Raw genomic sequence first — 16,740 nt, 5'->3', positions numbered from 1 at the left:
GGGAGCGGAGCCAGGGATCCATTGCAGGGAACATACAGGGCTCGTTACTGAACATTCCCCCCCCCCCATGGCTCTCTTTGTCGTCAGCCTGGGCTGTGGCCAGCTGTGGGGGGGCAGGGGCCAGCTTGGTGGGTGGGGGCGCAGGGGGCGCTTGAGTCGGCTCGACCCACAGGCTAGATGAGGTGGAAGCAGAAATCTCTGTTCCCTGCCCATCACCCCAACTAGCGCTCTGTGGTGGGGGTGCTGGGAGGGGCGATCCATGGGGAGCTGGCTGTGCTGGGGAGGATGGGCTGGGTGGGGCCTCTGACCAGATAAAGCCCCTAATCCCCTGGGAGGGAGCGTGCAGATGTTTGCTCTGGCCCTGTGCCCCCTAATCTGCTGTGGGAGCCCGGTGCCGGATTAGCTGGGTGGAAATCCGCCTGCCGTGGTTAACCCTCGGTGCTCCCGGCTCTGCCCGTCAGCAGGACCTGAGGGGGTGCGGGGGGAATGAAAGGCTAGGAAACAGGTGGCCAGGGAGCCAAGGGGGCATGTGCAAATTACCGCCCAGAGTTGTGCCCGTAGGCAGCACCCTGGGCTCAGGACAGCAGGAGCCTGCAGCGAGGCGGCCCCTGGGTCCTGGCCCAGAGAGTGCCAGGCCTGTACCCAAGCTCTGCTGGGGGGGCGTGCGGCAGCTGCCCTGCGGCTCCCCTCGCAGAGGAAGGGTGGCCTTGTGCCTAGCGCGCTCCTCTGTCCGTTTAGGAGACCTGGGGCAGTTCCCCGGTTTGCCGCACACGTCCTGTTCGAGCTTGGCCAAATCCGCCCCATTGCTCCTTTCCAGAGTCAGCCGCCCCATGGGGCCCTGCAGCAGGGTCACACAGCGGGGCAGTGGCAAGAAGGGAACCCAGGAGTCCTGACTCATCCCTGCTCTAACAACAAAGCCGCACTCCTCCCCTGCTGGGCATGGAATAGAAGCCGGGGTCCTGGCTCCTTGCCTGCTCCCTGCCCCAGTTAATAGGTCTCTGGGTCGCAGCTGCTTATCTGGTTACAAGGAACGTGGCTGTGGCTGGTGGGATGTGTCGGGGGGGATCTGGGCTGTGTGAGTGAAAGCGAGGGTCCCAGCGTGGGGTGGGGTGTGAGCGCGAGGGGGTGCCCAGCGTGGGGTGGGGGCATTGTCCTCCATACAGTACAGGGTTGGGCTCTGTCGGTTCTGTCTTATGGCCCCTGTCACCCTGGTGTCTGGATGCCTCACAGCCAAACGCTCCTGAGAGGCTGGGCTGGGCAGGGCAGGAGAGGGCTAGGCTGAGCTAGGCTGCCCCATGTCCCAGCCCCATGTCCCAGCAGGAAGCCGGGTCCCAGAGGGGCCGCCCAAGTCTCCACGGCCACAGGGGCAGTTGGTGGCAGATCAGGAAGTCGAACCCGCTGTCCCACGACCCAGGCAAGTCCTCTAACCACTGGGCCAGCCTCCCCCCAACCCCCTTTGTCTGCACCTTGCCCTGAGGCTGGATCCCTCCTCCCCCCCGGGTTCATGACCAGATCTGGCGGCTGAGTGGGAGCTCAGAGGGGTGCTGGTGACCCAGCCGGGTAGTTCCCCTCTCCCCACAGCCAGGCCAGCCCCAGCCAACCACTTGGGGCTGCAGCTGAGGCTTAAATCCCCGGCTCTGGTTGCGCAAAGACATGGGTGCTGCTGCCGCCCCTTCCTAACGCTGAGGTGCAAACCCTGGGGTGAGGCTCGACTCCAGCTCGAGAGCTGCGCCCGGCCCCCATCCTCTTGGCTGGCTCCAAAGCCTCTTCACTTCCTGTCCTAAAGTGGGCTGGGGTGCTGCTGGCGGTTGTTTGAACAGCTGCCCTGTGAAGCGAATCCAGCTCCCAGGGCCTGGGGAGGAGAGGAGCGAGGACACTCTGCCCCGAAAGCCGGGGCTGGCCCTGAGTTCCAGCCCTCACTGCACGTGAGCAGCAGAGCAGCCCCTCTCCCCCCGGGCGGCTGGGGAGAAGGGAAATTCCTCTCCCGCTAGCGAATGCTGGAACAGTTGCCGGGCTTGGCCGGGAGCACGATGGCTCAGCTGCCCTGGTGGCCTTCCAGCACTCCGCACAGGGGAGATCGCAACTGCAGGGAGCCGAATCCATCGCCTTCCCCAGCCCCTCCAGCTCCTGGGGCCACTCGGCCTCCACGGGCAGCTCGTGAGCTAAGCAGGGCACCTGGCATCCTTGCCTGCATGGGAGACCTAGGAAAACTCAGCTGCTGGGGGGGTGTGCTCAGCAGGGGGTGCTCTCCCCTCAGAGCTGAACCTGACGAGGTGCGAGGGGCGCTGTGCTGCAGGGGGCTGGGCGGGGTCAGCAGGGGGCGCTGTGCTGCAGGGAGCAGGGCGGGGGCTCAGCAGGGGGCGCTGTGCTACAGGGAGCAGGGCGGGGTCAGCAGGGGGGGGCTGTGCTGCAGGGAGCAGGGCGGGGGCTCAGCAGGGGGCGCTGTGCTGCAGGGAGCAGGGCGGGGGCTCAGCAGGGGGCGCTGTGCTGCAGGGAGCAGGGAGGGGGCTCAGCAGGGGGCGCTGTGCTGCAGGGAGCAGGGCGGGGGCTCAGCAGGGGGCGCTGTGCTGCAGGGAGCCGGGCGGGAGGTCAGCAGGGGGCGTTGTGCTGCAGGGAGCAGGGAGGGGGCTCAGCGGGGGGCGCTGTGCTGCATGCAGCAGGGCGTCGGCTCAGCAGGGGGCGCTGTGCTGCAGGGAGCAGGGCGGGGTCAGCAGGGGGCGCTGTGCTGCAGGGAGCAGGGCGGGGGCTCAGCAGGGGGTGCTGTGCTGAAGGGGTCCTGACAGGAGCTCAGCAGGGGGCGCTGTGCTGCAGGGAGTGGGGCAGGTGCTCAGCAGGGGGCGCTGTGCTGCAGGGAGCAGGGCGGGGTCAGCAGGGGGCGCTGTGCTGCAGGGCGCGGGGCGGGGGCTCAGCAGGGGGTGCTGTGCTGAAGGGGTCCTGACAGGAGCTCAGCAGGGGGCGCTGTGCTGCAGGGAGCAGGGCGGGGGCTCAGCAGGGGGCGCTGTGCTGCAGGGAGCAGGGAGGGGGCTCAGCGGGGGGCGCTGTGCTGCAGGGAGCAGGGCGGGGGCTCAGCAGGGGGCGCTGTGCTGCAGGGAGCAGGGCGGGGTCAGCAGGGGGCGCTGTGCTGCAGGGAGCAGGGCGGGGTCAGCAGGGGGGCGCTGTGCTGCAGGGAGCAGGGGGGCTCAGCAGGGGGTGCTGTGCTGCAGGGAGCAGGGAAGGGGCTCAGCAGGGGGCGCTGTGCTGCAGGGAGCAGGGGGGCTCAGCAGGGGGCGCTGTGCTGCAGGGAGCAGGGCGGGGGCTCAGCAGGGGGCGCTGTGCTGCAGGGAGCAGGGCGGGGTCAGCAGGGGGCGCTGTGCTGCAGGGAGCAGGGCGGGGGCTCAGCGGGGGGCGCTGTGCTGCAGGGAGCAGGGCGGGGGCTCAGCAGGGGGCGCTGTGCTGCAGGGAGCAGGGCGGGCTCAGCAGGGGGCGCTGTGCTGCAGGGAGCAGGGCGGGGTCAGCAGGGGGCGCTGTGCTGCAGGGAGCAGGGCGGGGGCTCAGCAGGGGGCGCTGTGCTGCAGGGAGCAGGGCGGGGGCTCAGCGGGGGGCGCTGTGCTGCAGGGAGCAGGGCGGGGTCAGCAGGGGGCGCTCTCCCCTCACAGTCTGGGCGGAACCAGTGTCCCAGTATGGGGCTTGGGGCTGCTATTTGTCAAATGAGTTGTCCAAGTGAGGCACCAGCCACCTCTGGCCATTGCATATCCCCTGTGTTCCCAAACGAGCTGGGCGGGCACCTCCCATCTCCCGCTGTGTTTTCAGTTAGATACGTCATTACCCTTCATGTCCTGCCCTAAGATGCTGTGTGCTGTTCACACTGGCTGCCCCCCCACCCCGAGACAGATGCATTTCAGCATGGGGTTAAGGGGTGTTGACATAGCTAGTGCTGTGGAAGGCCCATTAAAATCAATGGGGGGGGGGTATGTAGAGGGACCCCCTCCTTCCCCAGGGAGTGGATCAGGGAGAATCAGGCACAGGAGGGGGGTAAGCAGGCAGTTGAGCTGTAACCTGAGCCAGGAGCGGGGTTGGGAGAAGTGACACCTTCTAGCCCTGAGACTGGACAAAGGGGAGGAGGAGCTGGGGGGATGGGGGAGAGAGCAGCTGGAGGAGTTTTTGGTTTCAGTTTGGTGCTGGGTGGTGGAACACAGGGAACCCCAAGGCTGGGGTCTAAGCTCCCTGCCCCCCAGAAGGACTTGACTGCGGGGTCCTGGTTATACCTACAAGCTCTGTTTTAGGCTGTGTTCCTATTGTCCAATAAACCTTCCGTTTTATTGGCTGGCTGAGAGTCACGGTGAATCCCAGGAAGAGGGGTGCAGGGCCCTGACTCCCCCACACTGGTCACAACTGGTGGCAGTGGTGGGATCTACTGCACCCCGTGGATGGCGCTTCCTGCAGTAAGTGACTGGGGAGCAGTAAAACGAAGGGGGATTGACAGGGAGCAGGTGTGCTGAAGAGTCAGAGAGAGACGGTTTCAGGGAGTCATTAACCCCTGGGAGTGTGTGACAAGAGAGAAGGACTTTTGCAATAACTGGGGTTCCCCTGGGGACTGCAGCGAGCGGTCCCAGGGGTGGAGGAGTCTGCAGCTCGACCCTGGCAAAGAAGTGGTGACCTCAAGAAGGGCTGGCACACTAGGGGTTCTTCCTAGAAACTGTGGGAAGCGGAGAGCACAGGCAGGAAGATGTATGCTAAATGCCTTAAGAGTGACCTGGTGGAGCTGTGCAGGCAGAGGGGGCTGCGCATTGGGAGGTCCACCAAAGAACAGCTGATTACCCAGCTGGAGGAGAAGGATCGCTTGGATGAACCGATCCCTGTCCCTGAGGGAAGCCGCCCGGCGGACGCAGTGTGGGCCCCGGGGCCTGACCTGGCTGGGAGGGGTCAGACTGCTGCTGAGGACATCCCGAGACCCTTCCTACCTATGTCTAGGGGAGGGGTGGAGGGAAGCCCAGCGAATACCGAGGGCACCCTGACCCCGGCGACCAGCAGGGGATTGTCCCGGCGGAGCTCCCCATCCCTGGAGCTGAGGCGGCTGGAATGTGAGAGGGAGATGAGGCTGAAAGAGCTCGAGTTGAGGCAGCAGGAACTGAAGCAGGAGCAGGAAGAACGGGAAAAGCAGCATCAGCATGAGCTGGAGGAGAAGGAGAAACAGCATCAGCATGAAGAGAGACAGAGACAGCATAAACTGGAGCTGGCCAGGCTGAGGAGCAGTGGGCCCCCGGCTGCAGTGAGTGAGGGGAGACCCAAGACTGCAAGGAGCTTTGATAAGTGCTTCCTGGCCCAGCGTAAAGATGGGGAGGACATGGATAGCTTCCTGACGGCCTTTGAGAACGTCTGCGAGCTGCACAGGGTTGACCCTGCGGACAGGCTCCAGTTTCTCACCCCCTTACTGGACTCCAAAGCCGTGGAGGTGTACAGCTGAATGAAGGGGCGGAGGCAGGGGACTACGAACTGTTCAAAAAGGCCCTGCTCCGCGAGTTTGGGCTGACTCCTGAGATGTACCGGAAGAGGTTCTGGAGTCAGCATAAAACCTCTGAGGTAACGTACCTACAACTGGTCAACCGGATGCAGGGATATGCCCGCAAGTGGACAGCTGGGGGCCCAAGCTAAAGAGGACCTGCTTGACCTAATCGTACTGGAGCAACTGTATGAACAGTGCCCATCCGACCTGAGGCTATGGTTGGTGGACAAAAAGCCAGAGAACTCGCAGCACTCAGGGCAGCTGGCCGACGAGTTTGTGGATAGCAGGGAGGAGTAGGGGATAGCAGGGAGGAGTCCCAAAAGAACAGACCCACCCTGATGCAGAGAGTGAGTCACCATGGGACCTCCCAGCGGGGAAATATGGAGAACCCCCTCCAAAGGGGAACACTTGGTGTCAGGACCATCCGACCCACTCGAGGGGACCAATGGGACATGAGCTGCTATCTCTGTGGCCAGAGAGGCCACATACGGCCCCAGTGCCCCAGGCTCAGGGACAGACTGAGCAGACCCAAACCACGCAGGGTTAACTGGGTAGAGAGCCTGCCGGATGAGGGGCAGACGGCCCAGGCAAGGGAGGCTGACAGTTTACCACCTGCTCAGGAGGGAGGAGTGCCCCAGGCCAGCTCCTCTGGAGGGATGGATGCTCCAGACTCAGGGTTCTCGGTTTACAGGGTGGGCTGTCCCTCCAGAGCGAGTGCCTTGTTCCCCTGGAGGTGGATGGGAGGAAGGTCAATGGATACTGGGACACGGGCTCTGAGGTGATGCTGACCCAGATCGGGTGGTGCCCAACACCGACCTGACCCTGACGGGGGTGGGCGGGACCCCATTCAAGGTGCCCGTGGTGAGGGTACACCTGAAATGGGGGGACAAGGAGGGCCCCAAGGAAGTGGGGGTGCACCACCATTTGCCCACTGAGGTGTTGATAGGGGGGGTACCTAGAGGACTGTCCAAGCAACCCCCAGACCGCCCTGGTCGTGACCCGTAGCCAGAGCCAGCGAGGGGCACTATGCCCTGACCTCGGGAAGGCGCTGGACGCTACCATGGTGGGGTGGCAGTGCCCAGGGACAAGACCTGGCCAGCGAGAGGGAGCAGGCCCCCGTCCCTTCCCCAGCCGCTGAGTTCCAGGCCGAGTTGCAGAAAGATCCCTCCTTGCAGAAGCTAAGGGACCTGGCTGACCTCAGTGTGATACAGACTATGGGGAGAGGCTGCCAGGAGAGATTCCTGTGGGAGAAGGGATTTCTGTACCGAGAATGGGCTCCCCCCGGGGAAGTGGAGTCATGGGGGAGCAGGAGGCAGCTGGTGGTCCCCCAGAAGTTTCACCGCAAGCTACTGTACCTGGCCCATGACATCCCTCTCGCAGGGCACCAGGGAATCCGGTGCACCAGGCAGAGGCTGCTACAGAACTTTTACTGGCCTGGGGTCTTTACTACGGTCCAACAGTACTGCCGATCCTGTGACCCCTCTCAGAGGGTGGGGAAGGCCCGGGACAAGGGGAAGGCGGCTTTGAGGCCTTTGCCCATCATAGAGGAGCCTTTTCAGAAGGTGGCTATGGACATAGTGAGGCCACTCAGCAAGACAACCCGATCGGGGAAGAAATACATTCTGGTGGTGGTAGATTTCGCCACCCGCTACCCCGAAGCAGTGCCCTTAGCTTCCATTGAAGCGGACACTGTGGCAGATGTGCTGCTGACCATTTTCAGCTGAGGGGGGTTCCCCAAGGAAGTCCTGAAAGACCAAGGGTCCAACTTCATGTTGGCCCTGCTCCGGTGATTGTGGGAGAAATATGGGGTTCGGCACAGCTGGGCCTCAGCATATCACCCCCAGTCCAATGGGTTGGTGGAGAGGTTCAATGGGACGCTAAAGATGATGCTGAAAACCTTTATGAACCAGCACCCACAGGATTGGGACAAGTACTTACCTCACCTGCTGTTCACGTACAGGGAAGTGCCTCAGGAGTCTACCAGATTTTTGCCTTTCAAACTGTTATATGACAGGAGGGTAAGGGGGCCCCTAGACCTGATGAGAGACGAATGGGAGGGGAAGGCTACTCCCGATGGAGAATCGGTGGTGAAGTATGTCCTGATCTTCCGAGAGAAACTTGCTGAACTCATGGGCTTGGCCAGGGAGAATCTATCCAGAGCCCAGAGGAAGCAGAAGGTCTGGTATGACTGCACGGCACGGGCCCGCACCTACGCCACCGGGGATCAGGTGATGGTTCTCATCCCCGTGAGGAAAAACAAACTACAGGCCGCCTGGGAAGGCCCTTTTAACATGGTCAAGCAACTAAATGAGGTAAACTACGTGGTGGAGCTGTCTAACCGGGCGCACCACTGCCGGGTGTACCATGTCAGTACAATGAAGCCATATTATGACAGGGGGAATGTGGTGTTGGCCGTGTGTGGACATTGGGAGGAGCAGGGAGATGACCCTTTAGTAGATCTATTCCCTGGGACAAGAGCTGGCTCCCCCCCAGGAAACAATTCCCCTCTCTAATCAGCTGACCCTGGCCCAGCACACTGAGATCAGAGGGGTGCTGCATCTCTACCGACAGCTGTTTTCCAACCAGCCTGGACGCACTAATCTGACTGTCCACCGGGTGCAGACAGGATTGTACCCCCCTATAAGATGCTCTCCCTTCCAAGTCACAGGGAAAACGGCTCACGATCTGAAAAGAGAGCTCAATGACATGCTGGCTTTGGGGTAATCCAGCCATCTTCCAGCCCTTGGGCCTCGCCGGTGGTGCTGGTCCCCAAGAAGGACGGGTCGATCCGGTTCTGGGTGGCCTATCAGAAGCTTAATGCCATCACCGTATCTGATGCCTACCCCATGCCCAGGCCTGACGAGCTCCTAGACAAGCTGGGAGGTGCTCGGTACCTCACCACCATGGATCTTACAAAGGGCTACCGGCTAGTGCCGCTGGACGCAGATGCCAGGCTGAAATCGGCTTTTATCACCCCGCTGGGGCTCTATGGGTTCCTCACCCTGCCTTTCGGCCTCAAGGGAGCGCCGGCCACCTTCCAGCGCCTGGTGGATCAGCTGCTGAGGGGGATGGAGAGTTTTGCCGTGGCGTATATTGATGACATCTGTATCTTTAGCCAGACCTGGGAGGACCAACAAGTGCTGGACCGACTCCAGGAGACTGGGCTGACCATAAAGGCTGAGAAATGCAAGGTGGGGATGGCTGAAGTATCTTACCTGGGCCATCGGGTGGGGAGCGGCTGCCTAAAGCCGGAACCAGCCAAAGTGGAGGTGATCAGAGACTGGCCCGCTCCCCAAACCAAAAAGCAGGTCCAGGCCTTTATTGGGATGACGGGGTACTATCGAAGGTTCGTGTCCCACTTTAGCGCCATAGCCGCCCCCATCACTGAGCTGTGCAAGAAGGGGAAGCCAGACAAGGTGGTCTGGACCGAGCAGTGCCAGCAGGCTCTCCGGGCGCTGAAGGAGGCTCTGGTCAGTGGCCCAGTTCTGGCAAACCCAGACTTTGACAAGCCCTTTATGGTATTCACCGACGCCTCAGACACGGGACTGGGGGCGGTGTTAATGCAGGAGGATGAAAAGGGGGAAAGACAGCCCATCGTGTACCTGAGCAAGAAGTTGCTACCCTGGGAGCAGAACTACGTGGCCATCGAGAAGGAATGCCTGGCCATGGTGTGGGCCCTCAAAAAACTACAACCCTATCTATTTGGGTGACACTTCACCATGTACACCAACCACTCTCCCCTGACCTGGCTGCACCAGATGAAAGGAGCCAACGCCAAGCTCCTGAGGTGGAGCCTGATCCTGCAGGATTATGACATGGACGTGGTCCATGTGAAGGGAAGTGCCAACATGATAGCGGATGCGTTGGCCCGGAGAGGGGGCCCTGAACTTCCCCAGGTCATTGGTCAGTGACCCCACTCAGTTCAGTCTCCAAGGGGGTGGGAGATGACCTGGGAATGTTGCAGGGGAGTTACTTTGGGGATGGGGGACTTCTCTTGAAGGAAGATCCCTGAGCTGTAACCTGAGCCAGGCAGGGGGTTGGGAGACTGGACAAAGGAGAGGAGGGGCTGGGGGGAAGGGGGAGAGAGTAGCTGGAGGAGTTTTTAGTTTCAGGTGCTGGGTAGTGAAACGCAGGGAACCCCAAGGCTGGGGTCTAAGCTCCCTGCCCCCCAGAAGGACTTGACTAAGGGGTCCTGGTACCTACCAGCTCTGTTTTAGGCTGCGTTCCTATTGTCCTTCCCTTTTACTGGCTGGCTGCGAGTCGCGGTGATCCCAGGAAGAGGGGTGCAGGGCCCTGACTGCCCCACTCCGTGACAGGGTGGCAGTGCTGGGCTCTGGGGGGGTTGGCAGAGCCAGTCTTTGGCGGGGTGGTTGGGCCAGGCTCTGTAGGGGTGGTAGCACCCAGCTTTGCCAGGGAACAGTAGCGCCGGGCTCTGGGGGGGTGGTAGCACCCGGCTCTGCCAGGGGGGTCATAGTGCTGGGCTCTGCTGGGGGGTGGTAGCACCCAGCTCTGGAGGGGTGGTAGTGCTGGGCTCGTGTGTGTGGGAGTGGTAGCTCCGGGCTCTGGGGGGGTGTGGTAGGGCTGGGCTCTGCCGGGGGGTGGTAGCACCCAGCTCTGGATGGGTGGTAGCGTCGGGCTCTGGGAGGGTCGTAGTGCTGGGCTCTGGAGGGGTGGTAGTACCTGGCTCGGGGCAGGGGGGTTAGCTCCGGGCTCTGGGGGGGTGGTAGGGTTGAGCTCTGCCGGGGGGTCATAGTGCTGGGCTCTGGGAGGGTCGTAGTGCCGGGCTCTGGAGGGGTGGTAGCACCTGGCTCGTGTATGTGGGGGTGGTAGCTCCGGGCTCTGGTGGGGGGGGATAGGGCCGGGCTCTGCGGCGGTGGTAGAATCGGGCTCTGGGAGGGTCGTAGTGCCGGGCTCTGGAGGGGTGGTAGCACCTGGCTCGGGGGCGGGGGTTAGATCCAGGCTCTGGGGGGGTGGTTGGGCTGAGCTCTGCGGGGGTGGTAGGGCCGGGCTCTGGGGGGGTCGTAGGGCCGGGCTCTGGGGGGGGGGTAGGGCTGGGCTCTGGGGGGGTCATAGGGCCGGGCTCTGGGGGGGTGGTAGGGCTGGGCTCTGGGAGGGTCGTAGGGCTGGGCTCTGCCGGGGGGTCGTAGTGCCGGGCTCTGTGGCCCTGGTGCCGTCGCAGTTCCAGGCGGTTGACAATTATTGTTGTAAAATCGGGGCCAAACGCCTGGCCAGGCTGGGCCCTGCGCCAGCGCCCCAAGGGCCGTGCTGTCTGGCTCCCTGATGGGTCGAGCGCTGTGCTGGCCAATCACAGTGCTTGGCCAGCCAGCCAGCCCTGCTCGGCTTTGTCACCACCCAATCAGAGCGCTGCGGTCGCTAATCATTCGGGGTAAAAACTGGAATAAACAAAACACAGCCAATGGGAAAGTGGGGTGTTCGGAGCGCGGCGATGTGTGGGGCTGAAGCAATGGGTCTCAGGGTGCTCCCAAGACCGGGGCATTGTCTTAGGAGGGAGTGAGGCCTAATAGTCAAAGCAGGGGGCTGGGAGTCAGGATTGCTGGGAGGGGAGTGGGGTCTAGTGGTCAGAGCAGAGGATGAGTGGGGTCAGGACGCCTGGGTTCTATTCCAGGTTGTATCTCTGACCGACTGTGCGACCCATCCCCGATCTGGGGCAGCCGATATCATGGCACCCAACAGAGTGTGGTGGCAGGAGAGTGACCTGCAAGCAGGGCCCAGACCCCTGGGTGGCAGCACATCCTGGGGTGGCAGTGGGGGACTAGGGAAGTGATGGGCCCTGGTGGGGATGGGGTACGAGGGCAGGTGATGGGCCCTGGGGTGGGGGATGGGGGAGTAGGGCAGGTGATGGGGGACGGGCACAGGTGATGGGCCCTGCGGTGGGGGATGGGGGATGGGCACAGGTGATGGGCCCTGGGGTGGAGAATGGGGGGCAAGTGATGGGGGACGAGGGCAGTTGATGGGCCCTGGGGTGGGTGATGGGGGACGAGGGCAGGTGAGAAGCCCTGGGGCGGGTGTGGGAGGATGAGGGCGGGTGAGGGGCCCCGGGGTGGGGCTGGGGGCGCTAAAGCGGGTGATGAGGGATTAAGGAAGTGATGGGGGACTAGGGCAGTGATGGGCCCCGGGGTGGGGGGTGGTACACCAGGCAGTGCCTGCCTGGGATGCTGGAGCGAGGGGAGTGGCCCGCAGGAGCTGTGGGGACACCCTGCAAGTCCGGCCTCGGATCAAACACAGCCTCGAGCTGGATCCAGCTCCTCCAGGGCCAGGGTGGCTGCATGTTCCCTGCCCTGCGACCCTGCTTCCCAGAGGGGACTGAGCCGACTGGAGGCCGAGCTCCCTTCCTGGACTTCAGCATCAGGAGCTGCAGGCTTCCCCTGGGGCCGGGGTGAGATAGCGCGATCCCTGCAGGGGCCTGGACCTCTGCAGCTGACCCCCCGGTTCTGGCCCATCCCCGTTCCCAGCACCCGTGGCTGGCGCCTGCCCCCGCCCCCGCTCCCTGCGAGCGCAGGATGTGTTTGCAGCTGGAATTTTAATCTGAGCCAGTTACTGCAGCAAATGGAAAATGGTGGGGCTGGGGGAAGCGCAGGTGGCAGGGCTGGTGGCACCGGGGATCAGCAGGGGCAGAGCTGGGCCGCTGGGGAGGGCAGGGTGCCAGGCTGGAGGTGCTGGGGAGAGCAGGGTGCCAGTGTGTGTATCTGGGGGGAAGAGGGAGCCCCCAGTGTTTGTATCGGAGGCAGGAGAGCCATGGCTGGGGGGAGGGGGAGCTGCTAGCATGTGCATCGGGGGAGCAGCTGGGGGGGCTGTGGTTGGGGGGAGGGGGAGCTGCCAGCTCCCCCAGGAGCGAGGGAGGGGCCCAAGGTGCTGGTTGGAGCTGGATCACAGGGGGGCTGTTTGGATCCAGGGGGCTGGGCTAGCCCATTACTGAGACTCTGTGTGTCCCTGTGGCCCCAGATCCCAGCTCGCGTCACACTTGGGACCCATCGCGCCAGCTAATCTGCCTCCCCATCATCCGTTCATTTGGGGAGAGCGTCCACATGGCAGCCAACACCCTGGCGTTGTGCCGTGCGCTGGCCATGGCGGATTCGCTGGCTGGGGCGCCAGCATTGCCAGGAAGGCACGGGGCAGCGGCCAGCACGGAGCCCTGGGGAGCTGCCATGGCTCAGATACGGCTGGAGAGATGGAAATGCTGGTTTTTGGGGGGCTGTGAGGTGTAGTGGGCAGAGCAGGGACTGGGGGACTGGGTTCTCAGCCACACTTTAGGGGCTGTGAGGTGTAGTGGGTGGAGCCGGGGGGGGTGTAGTGGGTGGAGTCGGGGCTTGGGGGGCTGGGCTCTCAGCCCGGCTTTGGAGGCTGTGGGGTGTAGTGGGCAGAGCAGGGGCTGGGTTGGGGATGGCGTGGCAGAGCCAGGGCCAGGCCCTCCCCTCCTCTCCCTGGGGTCACACTCCCCGTCAGAGCTTGACTCCTCCCTTTTGCTTTCCAGGGGGTGTCCTGGGCTCTGGGGGGAGGGGCTTGCTGCTCCACTACCACCCTGCCCATGGACACTGGCAGAGCTGGGGGGTGGGGCTGGGGGAGCTGGGGGTGGAGCTCCCCCTACGAATGGTCAGCAGGAACCGGAGGCTGGCCAGCCTGGGCCACACCATGGCATCGGAAATGCCAACCTGGGCCCCAGTTGGGGATGTTGCTTGTTGGAGCGAGACCCACCCGTGGGGGTTTAGTCCAGCCTCCCCAGGAGCAGTTCCCCCAGTCCCTGCAGGAGGAGCCCCCCTCCCCCAGGGTGGGGCAGGCAGAGCCCCCCAGGTTGTGCCTGGGACTCTGTGGGTGCCCAGCTCCCCATGGCTCCTCACGGCATCACTCTCCCCACAGATGGATCCGGTGCAGAAGGCGGTGATTAACCACACCTTCGGGGCGCCCCCCGGCAAGGCCCGGCGCCCCGTCATCTCCTGCAACGTCTGCCAGATCCGCTTCAACTCGGAGGTGAGTCCCCCGCTGCACTGGCTCCCGGCAAAGGCCCCCGCACTGTGAGCCCCCCCCCAGCCGGGCGGCTGGACCCAGAACCTGTCGCAGATCCACGGGCTGGGGGCTGTGGCCCCAGCTTTGGACCAGTCTCTGGGACGCCCCCTTCAGTGACCCAGACCCCTGGGGTGTCACTCGTCCCCCAGGGCAAGCCGCACGGCTCGCTGCCAGCACCCCAGGGATGCGCAGCCACACAGGCAGGGTTCTTGGCTCGCTGGACCGGGGTCCTTGGCTAGCAGAGTCCATCCTGGGCAGCCCGAGCCCCTCTGTCGCTCAGCCTGGCCTCAGTGCATAGGCACCAACTCTGGGCCTGGAGCACCCACGGGGAAAAATTGGTGGGTGCTCTGCACCCACCGGCAGCCAAGCTCCCGGCCCCGCCCCTCGTGCCCGCTTCTCCTCCCAGGCTGTGGGAGGGAGGGGGAGGAGGCGGGGCCAGGGCGGGGATTTGGGGAAGGGGTCCAATAGGAGCAGGGAGGGGGTGGAGTTGGGGCGGGGACTTTGGAGAAGGGGTTGGAATGGGTGTGGGGCAGGGGTGGAGCTGGGGCGGGGGGGGCGCAAGCACCCACCGGCACCAGGAGAAGTTGGTGCCTGTGCCCCAGTGGGCTTCCCCCGAGCCCCCCGCTCCTCCAGCAGCCAGCGCTGCGGCCTAGCCTGGGCTCCCAAGCGGGAGGGGCTCACCCCCCTGCACAGAGGCGGCGTCCGTATCTCTCTGGGGCCTTGGTTGCTAGGTGGCCATGTCGTGGCGATTGGGTTTGCCCTGAGGTGGGATCAAGGCCCAGACAGCTCGGCGGTACCCACCTGCGTCTTAGCCTGCCCCGAGAGCACACAGGCCTCCCCCAACTAGGGAGCAGTGCTGCACGCAGGGGAAACTGAGGCAAAGCTCGGCTTCTTAAAAATACTTGGCTCTGCTTGGACCCCGGGGACGTGACCCGAGGTGGGGGATGGCAGAGCTGGTCTGGGCCCCACAGGAGGGGCTGACCAGGCCAAGCTGCTCCAGGCCAGGGACGGGACAACTTCCCTAGGCAGCGCTGGCTGTACAGACCAGGCTGGCTCCTCGATCACCAGCAGACATGGGAGCTGCTGAGAGCTCGTCTGTGTGTTCCCTGGTGGGTGGGTTGGGGTCACACCCTTTTCCCTCCCCCCACAGCCTGACCCCTGTCTGACACTGACCCTCCCCCTGGGGCTCAGTCTAAATCAGGGGTGGGCAAACTACGGCCCGAGGGCCGGATCTGGCCCGTCAGGGCTTTGGATCCGGCCCACGGGATTGCCACCCCTGTGGCGCCGCGGGCCCTGCACCGCTCCTGGAAGCGGCTGGCACCATGTCCCTGCGGCCCTGGGAGTTTCGGGGGAGGTACCCACAGGCGAGGGCAGCGCGCAGAGCCCTCTGCCCCCCCTCCCCCAGGGGCCACAGGGACGTGGTGCCAGCTGCTTCCAGGGGCGGCACGGGGCCAGGGCAGGCAGGGAGCCTGCCTTAGCCCCGCTGCCACCCCGGGGCCGCTCCAGGTAAGTGGCACCGGGCTGGAGCCCTCACCCTGCACCCCTCCTGCACCCCAACCCCCTGCTCTGAGCCCCCTGCCACACCCCACACCCCTCCTGCACCCCAACCCCCTGCCACACCTCTCCTGCACCCCAACCCCCTGCTCTGAGCCCCCTGCCACACCCCCTCCTGCACCCCAACCCCCTGTCCTGAGCCCCCTGCCACACCCCACACCCCTCCTGCACCCCAACCCCCTGCCACACCCCTCCTGCACCCCAACCCCCTGCCCTGAGCCCCCTGCTGCACCCCCTCCTGCACCCCAACCCCCTGCCACACCCCTCCTGCACCCCAACCCCCTGCTCTGAGCCCCCTGCCGCACCCCCTCCTGCACCCCAACCCCCTGCCCTGCGCCCCCTGCCACACCCCACACCCCTCCTGCACCCCAACCCCCTGTCCTGAGCCCCCTGCCACACCCCTCACCCCTCCGGCACCCCAACCCCCGGCCCTGCGCCCCCTGCCACACCCCTCCTGCACCCCAACCCCCTGCTCTGAGCCCCCTGCCGCACCCCCTCCTGCACCCCAACCCCCTGCCCTGAGCCCCGTGCTGCACCCTGCACCCCTCCTGTATGCCACCCCCCTGCCCTGAGTCCCCTGCCACACCCCACCTGCACCCCACCCCCCTGCCCTGAGCCCCCTGCCCTGCCCAGGAGCATCGTGGGAACGTGCGGAAAGTGCTGTCCGGCAGGCAGTTTGTGCAGGTAGGGAGGGTGGTGTGGGGGGTGTGCATGCAGGGAGCAGTCAGGGCGCGGCCCACGGATCAGCACTGACCGGGAGGGGAGAGCCCCTGACCGAGCCCTGCCCCACTGCCCCCAGCACAATGCCCCCCAGCACCGGGATCAGCACTGACAGGGAGGGGAGCACCCCTCACCGAGCCCCCCTCCCTCCGGCACAGCGCCCCCTAGCGCCAGGGTCAGCACTGACCGGGGGGAGAGCGCGCCTTGCTGAGACCCCCACCCCTCCGAGCACCCCTGGGCTCTGTTCTGTGGCCCACCCCTGCCCCGGCTCGGCTCCCCGCTACATCAGGCCCTGGGGCCTGGGTCTCGGGGGTGGGGTTCTTTGCTGCTCTCCGGTTCGGGTTGGGCTGGAGCGGGTTGGCGGTGGGGTCCAGCTAGAGTGAGACCCGCCCGAGGCTGGGCCCCTTGGGCAGAGCACAGGGAGGGGGTGCCAGGGGCTAGCAGTGCCCCCTGCAGGCTGGGCACCGCTTATCGGCATTGCCGCGGCCAGCTGTGCCGAGCTACTTCAGCAGGAGAGATTCCCCCGCCCCCGCCGCATCGGCCTGCGTCAGTGCAGCTGTTATTCCTATCGGCTCCGGCAACCTGGCCAGGATCTGCTCCCAGCCCCCGGCCAGCCGGCGGCTCCAGAGGAGGTGGGAGGGGGAGCTGCTCCCCCCAGGATGCACTTGGAGCCCGTGGGCGCAGCGTGGGGCCAGCGGGTATCTGCCAGAGCGAAGGGTGCCGGTCCCAGTGGGGGATGGGGGCGGCTGCTGCTACATGGCACAAGTCACTGGATGTTTAAACCCTCGCTAATGGCGGAAACCCGTCCCGAAAATGGGTGGCATCTCCCCATGGGCACCAACACCCCACAGCCAGCCCCACGGCCTGCCAGCAGCACCAGGGCACCGGCAGAGCTGGGGGGAGCTCAGGGCTGGCATAGTGGGGGCTGCGGATCAGAATTGAGGGGCACTGGGGGGGCGGGG

At 64.8% G+C, this 16,740-nt stretch overlaps 1 protein-coding gene across 8 annotated transcripts in view; it reads left to right on the top strand.

Moving 5' to 3' along the window:
- Positions 1–16,740, top strand: part of ZNF385A (zinc finger protein 385A) — a 78,934-nt gene that overhangs the window by 44,155 nt on the left and 18,039 nt on the right. For 6 of the 8 annotated variants that reach the window (XM_044995679.1, XM_044995678.1, XM_044995680.1 and 3 more), the window contains one exon: positions 13,358–13,468. In XM_044995679.1, the coding sequence (XP_044851614.1) occupies positions 13,358–13,468 (111 nt within the window). Of the gene's footprint in view, positions 1–9,049; positions 9,386–11,602; positions 11,880–13,357; positions 13,469–16,740 lie in introns of those variants that run through there. The other 2 variants (XM_044995681.1, XM_044995685.1) reach the window with 2 other exon arrangements.

The sequence above is a fragment of the Mauremys mutica genome, chromosome 20 (genome assembly GCF_020497125.1).
Source record: "Mauremys mutica isolate MM-2020 ecotype Southern chromosome 20, ASM2049712v1, whole genome shotgun sequence".
Classification (NCBI taxonomy): Eukaryota; Metazoa; Chordata; order Testudines; family Geoemydidae; genus Mauremys; species Mauremys mutica.
This window is presented reverse-complemented; position numbering and strand designations above follow the sequence as displayed.